The sequence below is a fragment of the Podarcis filfolensis genome (assembly GCF_964270895.1).
Source record: "Podarcis filfolensis genome assembly, chromosome: 8".
NCBI lineage: Eukaryota > Metazoa > Chordata > Lepidosauria > Squamata > Lacertidae > Podarcis > Podarcis filfolensis.
In genome coordinates, this window is record NC_139611.1 from 33,999,442 (window position 1) to 34,018,215 (window position 18,774).

At 41.6% G+C, this 18,774-nt stretch overlaps 1 protein-coding gene across 6 annotated transcripts in view; it reads left to right on the plus strand.

Annotated features, from left to right (window-relative positions):
• The window catches only part of ADCY7 (adenylate cyclase 7), an 85,426-nt gene that overhangs the window by 61,566 nt on the left and 5,086 nt on the right, over positions 1 to 18,774 (plus strand). The window contains exons 12-24 of one of the 6 annotated variants that reach the window (XM_083625734.1): positions 291 to 334; positions 2,783 to 2,836; positions 3,113 to 3,193; positions 4,737 to 4,818; positions 6,092 to 6,189; positions 7,862 to 7,946; positions 8,743 to 8,880; positions 9,962 to 10,003; positions 10,947 to 11,012; positions 15,335 to 15,507; positions 16,887 to 16,968; positions 17,849 to 18,004; positions 18,472 to 18,618. In XM_083625734.1, the coding sequence (XP_083481860.1) occupies positions 291 to 334; positions 2,783 to 2,836; positions 3,113 to 3,193; positions 4,737 to 4,818; positions 6,092 to 6,189; positions 7,862 to 7,946; positions 8,743 to 8,880; positions 9,962 to 10,003; positions 10,947 to 11,012; positions 15,335 to 15,507; positions 16,887 to 16,968; positions 17,849 to 18,004; positions 18,472 to 18,618 (1,248 nt within the window). The remainder of the gene's footprint in view (positions 1 to 290; positions 335 to 2,782; positions 2,837 to 3,112; positions 3,194 to 4,736; positions 4,819 to 6,091; positions 6,190 to 7,861; positions 7,947 to 8,742; positions 8,881 to 9,961; positions 10,004 to 10,946; positions 11,013 to 15,334; positions 15,508 to 16,886; positions 16,969 to 17,848; positions 18,005 to 18,471; positions 18,619 to 18,774) is intronic. The other 5 variants (XM_083625735.1, XM_083625738.1, XR_014551166.1 and 2 more) reach the window with 5 other exon arrangements.

Genomic DNA, 18,774 nt, shown 5'->3' on the forward strand with positions numbered 1-18,774 from the left:
GTAGGGCATCTGCTTCCTTACCTAGGCAGTCTTGCAAATGACACGAATCTTAGGTTTGTTCCCCCTTCATGCCACTTCCTGAGAGGAAGCCAGCCCCTTACGTTACAGATGCAGAAACTCAGCCAACCGTTTAAAATATACTTTCTATGTTATGGGAAACTCACAGGTCAGGGGCTCTTCTGTGCAGCACTGAACATATTTCGCTTGCTGAATTCATTAAATTATATTTACATGCTTTAAGAGGGAGGGTTGGTAAAGCATTAATCCCCTACCTTTTCTCTCTTGCTTAGGAGATAGCTCTGCAGTTGGTGAGCCGTCAGAGGACTACAGAGAGGCAAGTCATGCATGGTTATAACACATGTTAGATCCTTCTGTGTTGTGGTGTTGTGTGTGTACAGTGTGTGTGTGCGTGCGCACACACACATAGACCCCACCTTCCAGAACTGTGATTAATAAGGCAGCTAGAAAGTTACTACTACTACTACTAAGCCAGCACAACCAACATAATATAAGATGTTTACAGCAATAAAAAGCTCTGGGAGCTCCCTGGAAGAGAAGCCCTTTTGCTAAGCATCTGAAAGGTCAGTGAAGATGGAGTTGTACAGCTTTGGTGCCCCTGTCAAGAAGGCCCTGTCTTGTGTAGCACATAAATTGGTTTGCAGATCTTACTGAAGGCATGTGGTCTCTGAATCATTTTCCTTGGAAAGTTCTTCTTATTCTGCACAATATTCCTCTGTGACTTTAGCAGAAGTAGGCTGCATATTATTGTCTTGATTTTTGTATTAGATTTGGCTGATTCTTCTCTCTGCACTGTTTGACTTCAGATTTACCATTTTTAGCAGAGGAGTGCCCTCGTGAAGGTTTTCATGCGAGAAATGTTTTGGTGTTGTTGTTTTTTAAATCACCCAATACTAGGGTTGCCACCTTTAGGATTTCCTCCCTAGACATTATCCTCCAAAATAAAACAAAGTTGTCAGGCGGACAGTGGGCGGCTTAGAGGGAAAGGAGTTACAGTGAGTTGTGGAGGGTTTAGGCACACCTCTCCTTAGCTGATTCTCCACTGAAAATCTACCCCGCTCCTAAAATAGCAAGCAATCAGTGTTTACTTCCATTACATTGCATAGTTAGGCTCAGAGATGGCTTTTAAAATGGTTAGAAAAATTCCTGGAAGATGAGGTCTATCCAATTTAGCTCTAATAGCTAAATGGAAGCAAGCCCAAAGGCAGTATAACCCTGAAAATCCGGTGCTGTTAACAGGCAACAGGGGAGCGCACACAAGTCTACATTTACCTGGCAAACTCTGGCAAACAAACTGCTGGACTAAATGTTATGTTATGTGCAGCTAGCTCTGGCAGAAGCAGACAAATGTGTCTGAGGAAGTGAGCAAATGGACTTGGGTGGTGTTTTCCTCCTGTGCTCTTTCTTTTGTCACTTTATTTACCCAGTGTTCAGGCAGCTGTGGTTCTTCTCACTTTCTCACCCCCAACTCCACATATAGTCCCTAAATTTAGTCTCTCAAGCAGAGCGGTATCACTTTGAGGTCTGGGTGAGCCATGGCAAGTGAAGAGAAGAAATCCACAGCACTTAGCAAGCTGCTCCCTTCTTTTCCATCTCTATCTCTATCTCTATCTCTATCTCTATCTCTATCTCTATCTCTATCTCTATCATCTATCTCTATCTCTTTTTCTATTTCTATTTCTATTTCTATTTCTATTATTTCTATTTCTATTTCTATTTCTGTTTCTATTTCTCTCTCATACTCTAGACTCCTCAGCAGAGCCAGGCAGCAGAAGCATGAGCAAGGATGGAATTTTCTGAAAATCTCAATATCTAGCTTATCTGCACAGATTTTTTCTAATCGCATCTTGCTCATTGATTTTGATTGGAAGCCTTCCCCCCCCCCCCCCGAGCGTCAGCTATAAATCTTAACAGTGCTCATACACATTATTGTATATATACTATTATATGTCATGTACTCCAGGTTTCCTGAAGTAACTGGCACATAGACAAGTACATGCAAAAATGTGTATGTATTAGGCAACATATTTGTAAAATTATGCATGAGCCTTGACTTTTATGTAATATTTGTATTTTGTTTATATAGCTTCACATATATTTAGGGTTTGGGGGGGGCAATACCCCCAAGATTGCAGAAATGGCTCTGATATAACCACAGGCTCAATACAAGAGGCAATTTGATGTGAGCAAAGCTCAATCAGGCTGGAACCACCAAGTTCTGCGTATAAATTGGTTTAAAATGGGTTCCTCCTTCATCCCTTAGCATGAAATTATCTGTGAACGAATCAAGTGGCATCAGACAAGGGCTGGGCAAAGAGGGGAAAACAGTGTCCTAGATCCTTCAGCTCTTTCTCCCAGCCATTCCTAGATCATGCACCACCTCTGGGTCAAAGGTTGCTCTGCAACATCAGATGTAGGTAGAGCTTCCAACTGCTGTATCATCTCAGGTGAGAAACAGGCAGGTTTACTCCATGCTCATTAGTTATTTTGTTCACAACAAACAAATAAAATTTTTGCTTTAAAAACACGCTCTTGCGCATTACTTTAGGACTCCATGCTTTTTCAAGACGCAACACAGAGATTCCCCCCCCCCCAAAAAAAAAACAACTTGAGATGTTTGCTTTTATTTTGTCCACCTTATGAAGACAGGCTGCTATAACATTAGTCTTTTCACAGGTGATTAATCTGATCATTTCTAATCAATGCATGACATCAAATTTCTCTCTCCTTTCTCTTTCCCTGTGTTTGTGTGTGTGTGTGTTAGTCTGGATAGGTCTAGACAAGAACCGTTGTGTCCTCCTTCAGTTGTAAGCTATAAGTGAGTTTCTCTTTCTTTCTTCTGCTTTCTGTGTATGCCTTGTGCCATAGAACAACTGGATACTCCCTTGCTACTTTCTCCTCTCTCTGCACTATATATCTAAGCAATACTTGAGATACCTTGGGCCCCCTTTATTTAAAATTGGCCAGCGTGCATTTTCAGCTTTTGCCTCTGCAAAATGTAATTAAAAGGTATGTAATGATTACTCAGTGCACCTGTTCTCCTGCATTTTGGGGAAATGTTTCATCTGGACAATGTTTCTCTGCCTGTCCTTAGGAATACCTCTCAGAAAGGAAGGATGGAAGAAGAAATTAACGACAAAATGATGTCAACCATCGAGGGCCTCAGTTCAGCCAAGTAAAGGCACCACTCTTTTCTTCCTGTCCTTGAGAGAATTGCCTCATCTGCAGAAGGGGAGGGGCAGAAAAGAACAGGGATTTTCCCCATGCTTATTTTCTATAGTATGGGAGTGTGCAGGCCTACTTAGAAATATCTCCCCTTCGTCATAAATGTGTGTGGAGAAAACAGATTGTGTTTTCTTCAGTGATAAGCAAACACACTCCTCTGCTGCTGCCTTTTCAGTGAACTGAAACATGGAAAACAGGTTATGGGGTTAAGTGTAAAGAACGCTGCACTTCTGCATAGGTTTCAGGTTCCCAGAATTGTAGTCCAAAAACACTGGTTTAAATAATCAGAATTACCCTGTGTTGAAAACACAGCTCACAGCTGTCTGACTGCTACAAAACCCTCGGTTGGCTCAGTTTTGAGAAGAACAAAAAAGTAGAAAACCAGAAGTGGGCTTGACAAAACAGGAAATTGAGAAATGTCCTCTTATGACATGACTATTAATTAGAAGGTTTATTACTCCGGCTCCTTAAGAGCACTTGTGAAATCAGGAAGCTTTTTGAGTTCAGAGTAAGAGTCTTCAGGTTAACACAATACAGATGTCAAGGGATTCACATGACACCCTGCTGTTTATTGTCTCTGGCAATACTAGGTAATCCTAAGAAATGCAGCTTTTTGAAAAATTGCACAGTACAAACTTCAGATCAGGAGTACACAAATGGAATTCCAGAGTTCTCTGCAAATTTCTGCAAGGTCTCCTCCCACCCCTACAGCCCTGGCCTGAATTCAGGGTTCTTCTGTGAGTTCAAGGGGGTGGGGTGCAAAGACCCTCACTTTTAGCAGGGATTGGCTCCAGTCGAGAACTCCTGAGTAGAGCCAGTCCCAGCAGGGCTTGCCTTTGGTGCCAAATTAAGTACATGCTGAAGGCAAACTCAACTTGCAGAGGAACAACCGGCAGCCTGTCCCTGTGGTAAAAAAGGGCTCTCGATTGTTTCTCCACAGATGTGTGTGGCCAGGGGTAGCGATGCAGAAAATCACATTGAGGGCCAAATTAGGAGGCTGGAGGTTCCCCATCCCTGACTTAGAGTAACAGTGGTCTTGTTGCCTTAGACCGCTGGTCTTCCACTGAAGAATTGAGGCCCACTACTGGGTCACAGCCACACAGATGCATGCCAGGAGATTAAGAAATGGTCCCCGGATGTATGTTTGGTTTAAAAGTGGGTCCTGGGTTTGTAAAGCTGGGAGATACCCGCTCTAGGGTATTCATAGTGCTTTAGTTATCTTAGTTATTTTCACAACAACCATCTTGTAAGATAGTCCGTATAGCATAGATGTGGGGTGAGTCTTAGTCTGGAGTGAGGACCACGTCTCTAAGGCTGCCTCCTGAGTTGATGGCAGTGGTGAGATCTTATTTATGGGTCTTCTCAGCCGTTTGTGCTTTGGGGAGTCCAAGTTCCCTCCCCACACGTACCTATTTGCGGTTCCATCTTGCTCTGCATCTTTTTATCCTGCTCCCATGCATATGTTTTCAACAAGCATTTCTTCTTCAATGCAGGCCTTGGTGTGGTAAAAAAGACGACTTCCGTGGGCTGTGTGGCTTCTTGCTATGTTTCGTAGAAATGGAGCTTGAGAAAGAGGTTAGTAAATAAAGCTTTGTGGCCTTCCTGTTTGTAGAATCTCGGGGGTGAAAGGTGGCCCAGCCCCCCTAGGCAGGAACTTCCACGCATCCATCCTCCATTGGCACCACAGAGAAGCAACCTGATTCTTCCTTGGGGCATCACCTTGTTACCTGAGTCGTTGGGTCCTCCCCATCGTACCCTTTGAAAGGTTGAGCACCACCAGAAACTCCCTTTGGGAAAATCTGAAGAACTACTTTTCTGATAAGGCTGCTCAGAGGATATGATTGCTAATTTTAAATATCTGAAGGTCTGTCACCTGGAAGAGGGAGCAAGCTTGTTTTCTGCTGCTCCAGAGGGTAGTGCCAGAACAAATGGACTCAAATTACAAGAAAGGAGATTCCAGCTAAACGTTAGGAAGACCTTACTAACAGTAAGAGCTGTTTATTGGTGGAACAAACTCCCTCAGAAGGTGGTGGACTTCCTTCGTTGGAGGTTTTTAAACAGAGCTTGGATGGCCCAGGGATCCTTTTGCTGTGGTTTTTGCATTGCAAGCAGTTGGACTAGAATGATGATCCTAAGGGATCCCTTGCAGCTCTTCAGTTCTTTGATTCTGGATTGAGGAAAAACTACATTTTGTGTGTGCTATAAACAGGCTAGTGTGTACACAGCCAAACTCCCAGCCTTGACCTAGGGAGGACTTAATTCATCAGAGAGGCCAAAGTATTCACAATGCCTACTCTCCGGCTCAATAAATCTCTTTCTTTCGCTCTGTAATCTCCCCAGAAAGCAAAGCTCACTTAGGTCTTCATCATTTCTTGCAACTTCCACTCTTCACTGCCTCTGCCCCACTCCCACACTTGTTTGACTTTCCCGCCTTTCTTGTTCAAGTACCCGTTGTGTCTTGGGCGCACTGCTTTCCCTGGTGTCACACCAACACCAATGCTCGTTTCTGAAATGCTGAGATGGTAAGACAACACCGGAACTCAGTCCTCCTGCCCAAACCCTCACAAGGATAGTACAACAAACTGGGAGACAACAGAGATTTTATTTTTGATCTTCCTCCTTTCTCTTCCTCATCATGCCCTTAGAGAACTATTCATTTAATTTGCCTTTTTTAAGTTGTCAGGTTCTAACATTCGTGTCTTTTTGTGGCTGTAGCAAAGAACTTGTTTGATATAAGGCTCTTTTTGTCTAGAAGTTGCATGTAGCAGCCAAGAAAGCTAGTCCTTATGAGCTGACCAAAATTATGTAAATCCGAACTAATGTCTTTGTTTTGTTTCCCCATCTCCAGTATCGCACAATCCCGATCCCCAAACTGAGGGGTTATTTTGCCTGCGCCAGCATTGTGCTGCTGTGTATGTTCCTTGTACAGATTTTCATAATGCAAGGGTAAGTGGTCCCCCCCCCCGCCTTTCCTTTTTAAATATGTCTCATACAAATCTGCTACAGGGGCAGTTTAATGTAATTCAGAGATTGAAGTTAATGCTGCCCCCTGGCTCCAGATTGCAGAATTGGCACTGTTGCGGCTGCTACGTAATAGAGGTCCTCCGTTTGTAAGAGCTTGGATCATATAGTGAGGCAGCACCCACAGCTTTGGAACTCCCTGCCTATTGATATCAGCCAGGCTCCTCCACTGTATTCTTCTCAGCCCCTGATGAAACATTTAGGCAAGCCGAGGCAGTTGTTCCATATGTTCCAAAGCTAAGCATGTAGGAACACTGAAGATGCCAGGTGCTTTGGTTTCAAGAGACTGGTGTGCAAGTTCTGTTCCATGCAGCGCAACTTCAAGGAAAACACAACTAAAATTCACTCCAACAGAAGGTACTCCAGATGGTTTGCTCATGTACGTGCACAGAAAATAGATCTAGCTGAAAGGAGATTTACATTGATTGCTGCAATGCATCCCTATTGATTGTTATTGCATTTTTAAACCATATTTTATTGATTTTCAGATATACCAGGACCAAGGAAACAACAACATTATTGTTGTATAAGCTTAGAAGGTTGCATGATCTTAGAAGGGTGTGTGGCTTTGGGGGGGGGGCATGGCTGTGAGAATCATGAAGAGACCCTGCGCTTGTGATTATTTTTATTTTTATTTAATGAAAATTGTACACTGCTTCATTGTTAAAAAAAAAACCCCACACCCTCAAAGCAGTTTACAAAAAGATAAAAACCCTACCTTTAAAAGATAACAAAGGTTAAAATACTAAAACGGATTAAAATCACCTCAACTTTTTAAACAGCTAAACAGTAACGTGTTTAGCAGGCACCGAAAAGGGTATAGCAAAAGTGCCTGCTTGATCTCAACAGGCAGAGAGTTCCACAGTGCAAATCCTGCTTCACTATATGATCGAGTTCTTACAAAGGTGGGACAGGTCATGGGGGGCCTCCTGCAGTAATTCCGCCAACTGAAGTGGTCGAGTGGGCCCAGGCCACTGCATTACACTACTGTTTGCCACTGCACTACTGTTACTGATTCAGTGCTGCCTCCTCTGGCCAGCAGTTAGCTCTTGAAGGTTTCAGACAGAGGTCCTTTATATCGCTTCCACCTGAGAGAGCCTTTTAACAGCAGCCGCAAGGGATTGAACCTGGCATCGTCTGCTTGCAAAGCATGTACTGTTCCACCAGATTATGGTTCTGTGCCCAAGATGGGAGTCCAGATGGCCCCGATTAGCAGCCCATGTTCCCGCTCTAGATGACAGGAATTAATAGAGAGATGGCATGTAATTGGAGATGCAGAACCAAGGAAATTTGCCTCCTTATCTTTTTGGTGCTAGGGTGTTATTGCCTTGGGTAATATCCTGATCCAACAGCCTTGCTAATTGCAGGCAAATGTAAAGAGAGTAAATGTAGAGAGTGTTGGAGAGATTCTAACATTTCAGGTTTGGGGGGGAAGTGCTGCTCAATTAGCTTTGAAAGTCAGAAACAAAACCTGCAAGCAACTTGGCTATCAAAGGGATTATATATTCCCCCAGGAACTCATGACTATCGAAGCATGAATAACGTTTTTCTTTAGCTCTGCATCATCTGTTTCCACCCACCCCTTCCTCTCTTTCAGAACGTCAAAATTAGGGATTCCATTTGGGGTCGTAGCTATCATAATGGGGCTAATTTTGTGTGTGTGCTTTGCTGATGACTGTTGGGTAAGTAAAAAATAAAAATAAAATAAAATGTCCAAAGCATTAAAAAAAGAAAGAAAAGAAAATTGTACTGCCAGATAGCATGTGTTTGCCTTAAATGCATTTGCATTGAAATTTGTTTATCCGCTGGGGTAAATGTAATACCAGCCGTGCTTGTAAAAATCTCCACGTATTATTTCTACCTGGGGCTGTTGATCTGGATCCTAAGAACTGCTAACTTGAGGGCCACATTTACAGTTACTAATTTCAAGGTTGCCATGGCCAATATCTATGAGCCATTGTCTGCCCGGCTTAAGTGGGAATGAGTTTAGATTTCTCCTGAACATCAGTGGTGGGGGAGGCAGGCACACCTCACCAGGTAAGGCATTCCACAAACAGGGAGGCACCACCGAGAAGGCCCTGCAGTTGGGCAGTGCAGTTGGGCAGCTGCTGGAGGAGACACCACCACCAAGAGGGCATGCCCTGCCTGCCAATCACAGGGCCCATTGTGGTTGGTATTGGGGAAGTCGCTCCTTCCCCAGGATCTGCATTCCCATTCATCTTGCAGTGGAAAGCCACACAACCCCCTTCTGCTGTACAAAACCACGTTGCTAGTAAACAATGGCCTTGCGGCATTGGCAGCTGCTGGAGGGAGAGAAGTATGGCCAAAGCTCTTCCATTTTAAGAACTGTGTGTAAGGAATCGCCTCCTGTAAACAACAGAAAATGTCAAACATTTGTTGCTGTAGCATGGTTGTAGGGAAGGAGGTAAGAGCTGGTATGCTTATGTGTCATGCTGTGCCTCTGTCGTCTGTTTGCAGAGACCCTGTTCAAAGCAGTGGCCCCCAGCCCGCTATCTCCGCACACTTTCAGAGAAAATGGAGACGATGCCAGCCGTGAGGCTCCCACTGGCCACTATTGCAATCGGCTCTCTGTTAATCCTAGCTGTTTCTAACTTGGTAATTCCTTTCACTAGTCTTTTTTTTCTTTATTATTTCATAAAATTTACACACCGCTTGACTCTAAAGCAACCCCCCCCCAAAAAAAGCAGTTTGCAAAGAATAAAAAAAAATGAATAGACTTCCTCAGCATTCTCTGCCTGCTAGCAGAAGGTCTCTTGCACTAGCAGACAGGTGAGTTTTAATATTACACAACAGAGGAACTGCACAATCTGTTGTGCAGCAGAGCTACCAGCAACCTGCCTATGCATTCTCTTGCACAACAATGTTCTGCTTCCGCAGAATTTTAAACTATGCAGCACATAATTAAACTGTGGAACTCACTCTCACAGAAGGCAGCGATGATCATCAACGTAGAAGGCTTAAAAGAGCCTTAGACAAATTCATGGAGGAAAGGGCTCTCAGCAGCTACTAACCATGATGGCTATTCTCTGCTGCCACGGTTGGAGGCAGTAATGCTCTTGAAAAGCAGTTTCTGGAAAGGGAGAGTGGAGAGTGATCTTGTGCTCCAATCCTGCTTGCTGGTTTCCCACCTGCCTCTGGTTGGCCACTGATTCAGCAAGCTCTTACGTTCTTAACGTTTCAAGTAAGACTAAGGGACTAAGTGATTTCAAGAGCTTAATTCATTGCCACAAGCTGTGATAATGACTAGTAGATTCAACAACCTTAAATATGGATTGTACAAAAGGTGGGTAGATCTATCAACTGGCATCAGCCAGTTCATTTGTTCACCATAAAGGGTAGGATTGCAGATTGTTTTAGCTAAGACTCTTATCCATTGGATTGTGTCCTAAGTAGCACTAACTTGTTCCATCAGTGCAAGGATTTACAGTAGTGCAATATAATTCCCCCCTTCCTCTCCCAACGTGCCACCTAAATCTTTATAGGCATTTTCACAGTTCTCCAAAGCAGATTTGGGGAAGGATGTGGGGCACACATGACAGGAGGAGAGGGGGGAGGAGAAGTCCCACGGCACAAGTGGAAATCCTTTCACTGACTGGCCACGTTGGTGATAACTGCCATTGTATTGTAATAAAGCTATGTATTTGAATTCCTAACTAGTTTCTAATTTTTTAATTAGCACACAGACCAGACTATTGGAAACTGTACTACACCAAACCTGGTGAGTTTTAAAAAGCAAGTTTTGTTTGCTATATTAATAACCTTTGGTTTAGTAGTCCAAGATTGGAGATCTATTTCTTATTTAAAATGCAAACTTTTTTAAAATTATTGGTGCTCTAACCATCTAGCCTTTCTATTACCTTTCTCTTTGCATTTCACTGTTACATTTTAATTCTCCTTTCATGTGTACAATAAAACAAAACAAGAGGTGTTTTTTTATATTAAAAAAATTACCCTAATGATCTATTCAGCTTCTCAGTCTTGGAATCCTTTGGTTGTATTTTAAATTACTCATGGCAGAACCCTTGGCCAAAAAAAAGTGTGGTGGTGGCAGCGGTCAAAAATAAATGAATGAAATTGACACTTGAGAGATAGAGAGAGCCCGCCTCACAATCAAGGCATGGAGAAGGGCCATTGCTTAGTGAGCGGTTCTCAACCTGTGGGTCCCCAGATGTTGTTGGACTACAACTCCAATCATCCCTGAGCTCTGGCCTTTCTAGCTAGGGATGATGGGAGTTGTAGTCCAACAACATCTGGGGACCCACAGGTTGAGAAAGGCTGGCTTAGATGGAAGGCATCTGCTTTGCATGCAGAAGGGCCCAGGTTCAATCCCTGGCATCTGCAGGTAGGGAGAGATCCCAGCCTGAAACCATGGAGAGCTGCTTGCTCATCAGTGTAGGCACTACTGAGCAAGACAGACCAATGGTTTGACTCAGTATAAGGTAGCTTCCCGTGTCCCTGTGTTCATCCTTGAGCTGCTCCATTCTGAAATATGCATTATGGTTCAAGTCACAACAGCTCCATGTTTTCTTTAGCCAACCACCAGACAGTCCTGTCGATTAATCATTTTGCTCTGCATGTTGATGGAGCCTGGCCTGCCACAGACAACAAACAATAGTCTCTCTTTCTCTTTCTCTTTCTCTTTCTCTCCTGCTCTAACAAAGCAGCAGGTGGGCAACAGTTCTTCTGAAAACAGCGACATGCTGAGAATTGAAGCTGAGACCTACTCAGTGAGTAAATTTGAACTTAAAATATGGGTTTAGATACATGCTGGAGAGAATTGCTCAAAAAAAATACCAACACTTGTTCAAAAGCTATTGGCTTCTGGCCATAACACAAAAGTGAGATTGCCTTGCTTTTCCAATGCCAACATTCCATTGTGCTCCAGCACGATCAAGAAACAACTCAAGTTAGGGCAATGCAGAGAATGGGCTGGCTTGATTTCTAATGGATGTAGCCACTGGGTAGGGGTGGGGTGGGGGATAAAATTTCATGTAAATGGTTATAAAGGGTTGCTCGTGCGTAAGTTGCCGCCACTCTTGGCGAGGTTGCCTGGTTAAACCTTTTCCTGGCTGGACAGCCCTTCACTTCGTGGCTGTTTCAGTCGCTAGCAGAATCCGTCAGTGGGCGTTTCTTGAACTTCTTCCAGCAAAGAAGTTCTTTGACGCCAAGTCTACGCCTACTTTCCCTGCGCGGAAGTCTTCTGCGCAGGGTGGGTGTGGGTAGCGCAGGACCTGTGCTCTCCCCGCTGGTCTCCGGCGAAGAGTCCTGGAGCCCCCTCTCTGATTCCTCCATCCGCCCCCCTTTATCCCTGGTGTTATGCTGATTTCCTTCCCCAGCCGATGATTCCCCTCTCTCCCTGCTGGGCCCTTCTCCGGCATCGCTTGGGAGCCTTGCCTCCACTACTGGCTCCGATGTCAGTTCCCTGACAATATGTATGAATTTTCATGAGGACTTTGCAATAAAAAAAAACAAAAAAACAGATATGAAAATGTGGAGAACAGAATTTAGGATTGGAGAAATGAGAAACTGAGAGAAGCCAAAATTGACAAATTTGCTCTTACCTAGGACATGACTACATAGGCAATCAGTGTGCCATGATATTATTTTTTTAAATAAATTTTTATTAAGTTTTACACAAATATCTCCAATTAACAATTCCCAATTAACATATTTTTCTCTTTTGGACTTCCCTCAGCTTCTCTGACAATCATCCGTATTTGAATTTATTATCTATGCATTCTCCAAAATTAATATCTCCTTTTAAGATACCTTTACAAACATATTTGCATTCTTGCAATATTCCTTATTCTTTCACAAGGCTTCTTTAAAACCCACTAGCGTTGTTTGCTCATCACATACACTCTTCAAATACTCAGAAAATTTTCCCCAATCCTCAATGAACTTGTGATCTCGTTGGTATCTTATTTTTCCAGTTAGTTTGTCCAGTTCTGCATAGTCCGTTAACTTCATTCTCCATTCCTCAAGAGTCGGTAGTTCTTCCTGCTTCCATTTTTGGGCCATTAATATTCTCGCTGCAGTTGTTGCATACTGAAAGAGTTTATGATCCTTTCTATTTATTTCATTTCTTGTTATTCCTAAAAGAAAGGCTTCTGGTTTCTTTACAAAATTATATTTCAACATCTTCTTTAACTCATTATATATCATCTTCCAGAACCCCCTCACTTTCTTGCATTCCCACCACATGTGAAAAAATGTTCCTTCTTTCTCTTTACATTTCCAACACTTATTACAAGTTTTAAACATTTTTGCTAATTTAACTGGTGTAATGTACCATCTATATACCATTTTCATAACATTTTCCTTTAAGGTGGTGCATGCTGTAAACTTCAAGTTATCATTCCATACTTTAACCCAATCTTCAAAATATATATTATAACCAAAATCTCTGGCCCAGTGAATCATTACCGACTTAACTTCCTCGTCCATCGTATACCATTCCAATAACATTTTGTACATTTTAGAGATTATCTTACAATCATTATTCACTATTTCTGTTTGGAATTTTGAGTCTTTTTCTATATAACCCTTCTCTTTCAACTCTTTTTTAAACATATCATTTATCTGATAGTAGTGCAACCAATCGAATACATATTCTTTTACTTGTTCATATGGCTTCATTTTCCATTTCTCTCCTTTAACCACCAATTCCCCATAAGTGATCCAATTCCCTCTCATATTAGTTTTCTTAACACTCATAACCTCTAGTGGGGACAACCAGTGTGGAATTCCTGATTCCAATAAATTTTTATATCTATCCCATACTTCAATTAATGATCTTTGGAAGATGTGGTTTTCAAAAGCTTTATGACTCTTCTTCTTCTCCAACCATAAATACGCGTGCCACCCAAATCTGTTCTCAAATCCTTCTAAATCCAACAATTTTGTATTCTTTAGTTTTATCCATTCTTTTAACCAACAGAGACATGATGCTTCATAGTAAAGTTTCAAGTCTGGCAGAGCAAAGCCTCCTCTTTCTTTTGCATCTGTTAATAACTTATATTGAATTCTTGGCTTTTTGCCCTGCCAGATATATCTTGAAATCACTCTTTGCCACTCTTTAAAAATCATTGTCCCCTTAAGTATCGGAATCATCTGAAATAAAAATAACATCTTTGGGAGTACACACATCTTAATTGTTGAGATTCTGCCCCAAAAGAATAGTTTCAACCTTCCCCACACCTCCAAATCTTTCTTAATTCCATTCCACACCGGTATATAATTGTTCTGAAACAAATCAATATTTTTTGGGGTTAGCCATATTCCCAAGTATTTTACTTTCTTCGCTGCTTCAATACCTATTTGTTGTTGCATTACTTCTGCCGTAGTTTGATCCATATTTTTTACTATAACTTTGGTTTTTTCCCTATTTAATATAAATCCTGCCAAATTGTTCAATTTCTTCTAACACTTCAGTTGCACTTTTCATCGGATCCTCCATCATTATTACCAAGTCATCTGCAAAGGCTTTCACTTTATATTCATTCTGACCTACTGTCACCCCTTTTATTTTCTCATTTTTCCTAATTGAATTCAGAAAGACTTCCAGGACCAATATGAACAGCAGTGGTGAGAGCAGACATCCCTGTCTTGTACCTTTCGATATTTTCACCTCTTCCGTAATTACATTGTTCACAATCAATTTTGCTCTTTGTTCTGTATAAATTGCCTTTATTCCATTAAAGAAATCATTCCCTATCTCCATATGTTCTAAGTTTTTTAACATAAAATCCCATGATATATTATCGAATGCCTTTTCGGCATCCACAAACATCAAAATTGCTTGTTTCTCATTCCTGGCTGTCAGATATTCCAAAATATTGATTATATTCCTAACATTGTCTTTCATCTGCCTGCCTGGAAGGAAACCTGCTTGATCTTCATGAATGATTTCTTGTAGTACTTTTTTCAGTCTTTTCGCCATTATTCCTGCAAAGATTTTATAATCTGTATTCAGCAATGAAATTGGCCTATAATTCTTTACTTGTGTTAAATCCGCATCTTGCTTTGGGATAAAGGTTATAAAAGCTTCTTTCCAAGTCTCTGGAATATCTCTTTCTTTCAAAATATTAGTCATTACTTCTTTCAATGGTACCGTCAGGGTGTGTCTCAGCTCTTTATAGTAACTTGCGGTAAATCCATCTGGTCCCGGGGCCTTCACTTTTTTCAGCTCTTTTATAATCTCTTTTATCTCCTCATTATCAATTGGGGTGTTCAGTCTGTCTTTCTTTTCTGTCGGGATCTTTTGCACCTCTTTTTCTTTTAAAAATCTCTCTATTTTCCTCATATTGTTCTTTTCTTTGCTTCTATACAATTGTTTATAAAAATCCAGAAATCCTTTTCTAATACCATTCAGATTGTTTATCTCTTCTCCTTCCACCATGATTTTGTTGATTGTGCTTTGTTCTTTTCTTTTCTTAATTTGCCAGGCAAGCCATTTACCAGATTTATTAGCGAATTCAAAATTTCTTTGTCTTAACTTTTTAATATTCCGCTCCACCTCTTTATTTATTATCATAGCAAATTGTGTTTGCAAAACCTTAATACTTTGTTTAATTTTTGAATTATTTGGTTTTTTAATTAATTTTTGCTCATTGTCCATTATCTGTTTTAACATTTCTTTCTTTTCTTTCTCTCTGTTCTTCTTTTTGATTGAATTCTGTTGTATAAAAAAACCTCTCATCACTGCCTTGCTTGCGTCCCAGACTGTACTCATCTTCATACCTTTGTTACAACTGTCCACAAAGTATTCCGTCAGCTTCTTTTTCGCATCTTGTACTCTTTTTTTGGTCGTCAAAGAGATAATCATTCATTCTCCATCTAAATGTTCTTTCTTCAAAACCTTTCATCTCCAATTTAATCGGACTGTGGTCTGAAATTACTCTTGGTTGAATTTCAATTTGGAGGATTCATTAGAAATCCAAATTTGAGTGCCATGATATTATTTATACACACACACACACACACACACACACATATATATATATTTATATATACATATTTTTTTAAAGCCGCTCCTCTTCTGTTCCAGTATTATACCTACTGCTGCCTTCTGGGTTTCATCGCCTGCTCTGTGTTCCTTCGAATGAGCTTTGAACTGAAGCTTATCCTTTTGTCAGGAGCTGTCGTTGGGTATTTCATTGTATTTAATAGCAACCTGCTTTTGTGCTCCAGCCGCAGCAACGTCAGTGATTCCACCACAAGGTACGGTATCTTGCTTCTCAATGGTAACAACACTCTGTAAGCTGATGGTGAGCTTAGTGGAATTGCAAACTGCTGCTCCAGGAAGTGATCTCGTAGATTACAGTTTCTTAAGAAGCTGGGAACAGACCTAAAGTATGCTGCAGCATGGTGACATTAGCTGCATTAGGAACCCTTTTCCACCAGTGAAAAAGTTGAGTTATTGGGTGTTGTGTGGATAATGCTTTTGCTAGTATCGCTGTGCGTTTGCTGTCACTGCAACATGTCACACAAGACCTTCCTCCTCCTACCTGAAGCATTTTCAGATGTTTAAACCACTCTACCATTTTCATGCAAACACAGGAAATTGCCTAATTGCCTTGTGCCAAGTCAGACTGGAGAAGACCCTAAATGGCCTCCTTACTTATCATTGTGTTCATCGGTGATGAACTTGGGAGGTCACCTCATTGCTTTTCTCTCTTGGCCCACCTGCACCATACAGTTAAAGTGCTACGATATGACTTTAAATAGCCATGGCTTCCTGCAAGGAATCCTGGGTGCTTAGAGCATTAGGAGACCCCTATTCCCTCTCACAGAGCTACAATTTACAGAGTGGTTTAACAACCAATTCCTCTTTACAGGGAGCTCTGGGAATTGTAGTGCTATGAGGGTAATGGGGGATCCACTATTTTATGTTTACAAACTTATTCTCTCTCTGACACCCGTTCAAGATGGTGCATAATGTGGAATTTGCCCAATCAAATCTCAGACTGGAAAAAAACCCCATCAAATAATTTTTGTTTCATGAGCAGGAAATGCTGCAAGCCTGTCTTCCATTTTGACCTCTTGCCCTTGAGAGTAGTATTTATCTGAGTATCAAACTCAGAAGTGAATGGCAGTGGCGTTTACTTAACCCTACAAACCCAGGGTTGTTCCCCCCGCTTGCAGGAGACCAGTACACTCGACAATATTTGACAGTAATTTAATTTCTTTTCAACGTGCAATCTGGCAAACTCTTGTTTGCACAGTCATACCTCGGGTTGAATGTGCTTCGGGTTGCGCTCCGCGGCAACCCGGAAGTAACGGAGCATGTTACTTCCAGGTTTTGCCGCTTGTGCATGCGCAGACGCTCAAAATGACATCACGCGCATGCGCAGAAGTGGCGAAAAGCGACGCACGTGTACACAGATGTGCCATCGCTAGTTATGTTTGCTTCTAGATGCGAACGGGGCTCTGGAACGGATCCCGTTCACATCTAGAGGTACCACTGTAGTCCTCTGTATCGCTTGAAATTTTGAATGTTTTAGAGATGTATTTCCAAACATTTAAGCATCGGTGTTTCACACATAGTTCCAAACGCTTTTAAAATGAATGTTTTTGTTTTTGTTTGCTTTTTATTTTAGGTTTTTTATGAAAGAACCAAGAATAATGACAAATTTATACCTGGCTCTGTTTTACATAACCTTGGTTCTACTGTCAAAACAGGTAGGCAACCCAGTCCTCATAGGTGTGTAATTTGCCCAGAGCTTTCTGTCTTCAGTTTATTTGTGATGTGACATTCCGAAACCTTTTTTCTTCTTACTGTGATATGTGGGAAGATTAAATAAATAAGAATAAATTGAATAAATAAATAATTTTCATGTGGTATAATGGATGGTACCATTTTAGTCTGCAGCTGGGGGGAGTTTGTGTGTGTTTTTTTAAAAAATACTCCACTATGGGTATCCCTGCAAAATTATTTTGCAGTGTTTTCCAGATCTGCTGCATTTTGTAACAAATCAGACACTATAGGATTTGTTCTGAAGTGCCCACAGTCTCTTTATGCCTGTGAGTTGTGCTTCCTCAGTTTGGCAGTTGGCTTTGAACAGTGGAAAGTCCCACTTGCACAGAGATCAAATCTGTGAGGCTATTACTAGTGATGATGATGTCTTAATGACAGCTGAGGCAGGTCTGGGAAACACAGCGCAATGATTTGGGATAAATAATTAGGTACGATTTAAAATAGAAATGTGGCTTGTGGGAGCATGTTAGACAATTAATGAATGCTGCACATGAAGAGTATGGGCATTTGTTTGTTTGTGGCTTAGTACACTTGGCTTGCATGGGGAAGAAAATGTGTGGGGTGCAATTTGGGGCGTCAGGGATTAAATACTTGGCTTATTGGTCAAGTCTCTCATTTTAAAAGATTTCAAGCTTTTGAAGGAGGAACAGTTGATTTCATGGACATTAAAAATGTCATGGAGCCCCTGAACCCACAAGGCATTAAACAAGTTTGCTGCAAATACACAAAGCTGTTTCTAGTATTTTCAGCTTGCTGATATTAAGGCTGGGTTTCATAATTCCTTGGTTTATTTGTTTTTTGCAGATAGACTATTACTGTCGTCTGGACTGCCTACAAAAGAATAAATTTAAACAGGAACACGAGTCGTTTGAAACTATGGAAAACGTGAACCGGCTGCTGCTGGAGAATGTGCTCCCAGCTCACGTCGCTGCCCATTTTATTGGGGACAAATTAAATGAGGTATAGAACAATAAGATTCACATTGCTCCATTGTGCTTTCATTCACTCCTCTGCTAATCTTTAAGAGATCGCATGCTGAAAACAGCACGAGGACAAAGCAGTAGAAGCCCCATGGTCTAAAGAGCAAAATAAATCTTAAGTCTCATTCACAATATACACCTGAAGTGCTCAACCACTTTAAAGTCATGGCTTACCCCAAAGACTTCTGGGAGCTGTCGTTTGTTAAGAGTGTCGTTAAGAGCGACAAATTTCCGTCACAAAGCTACAATTCTCAAAATTCCCTGGGAAGAAGAAGTGGTTGCTAAACCACTCTGGAAATTGTAGATCTGAGATTTCTGACACCTAGCGTGCATTTACGTCTTTGAATTTACATGTGCTTAGACCGTGTTGCTTTAGTTGTATGGGGAGGTGGAAGCGACTGGTAGCGAACAATGATATTGTTGAAACTGTTGTTGCATTTCCTGCAGGATTGGTACCATCAATCCTATGACTGTGTCTGTGTCATGTTTGCCTCAGTACCCGACTTCAAGGTGTTCTACACAGAATGTGATGTCAACAAGGAAGGGCTGGAGTGCCTTCGACTCCTCAATGAAATAATTGCCGATTTTGACGAGGTACCTCTTGAGGCTTGTGTGGACCTCTTGGTGTTGGGATTGGTTCTCTCTCTGCCCGCCCCGCCCCCCTGCCTCATGTTAAATAGCCAGAAATGAGTATTCTCCCCTCAAGACTTCAGTGTAGTAAAGAGAGATTTTCTTCTCCACAGAGGAGAG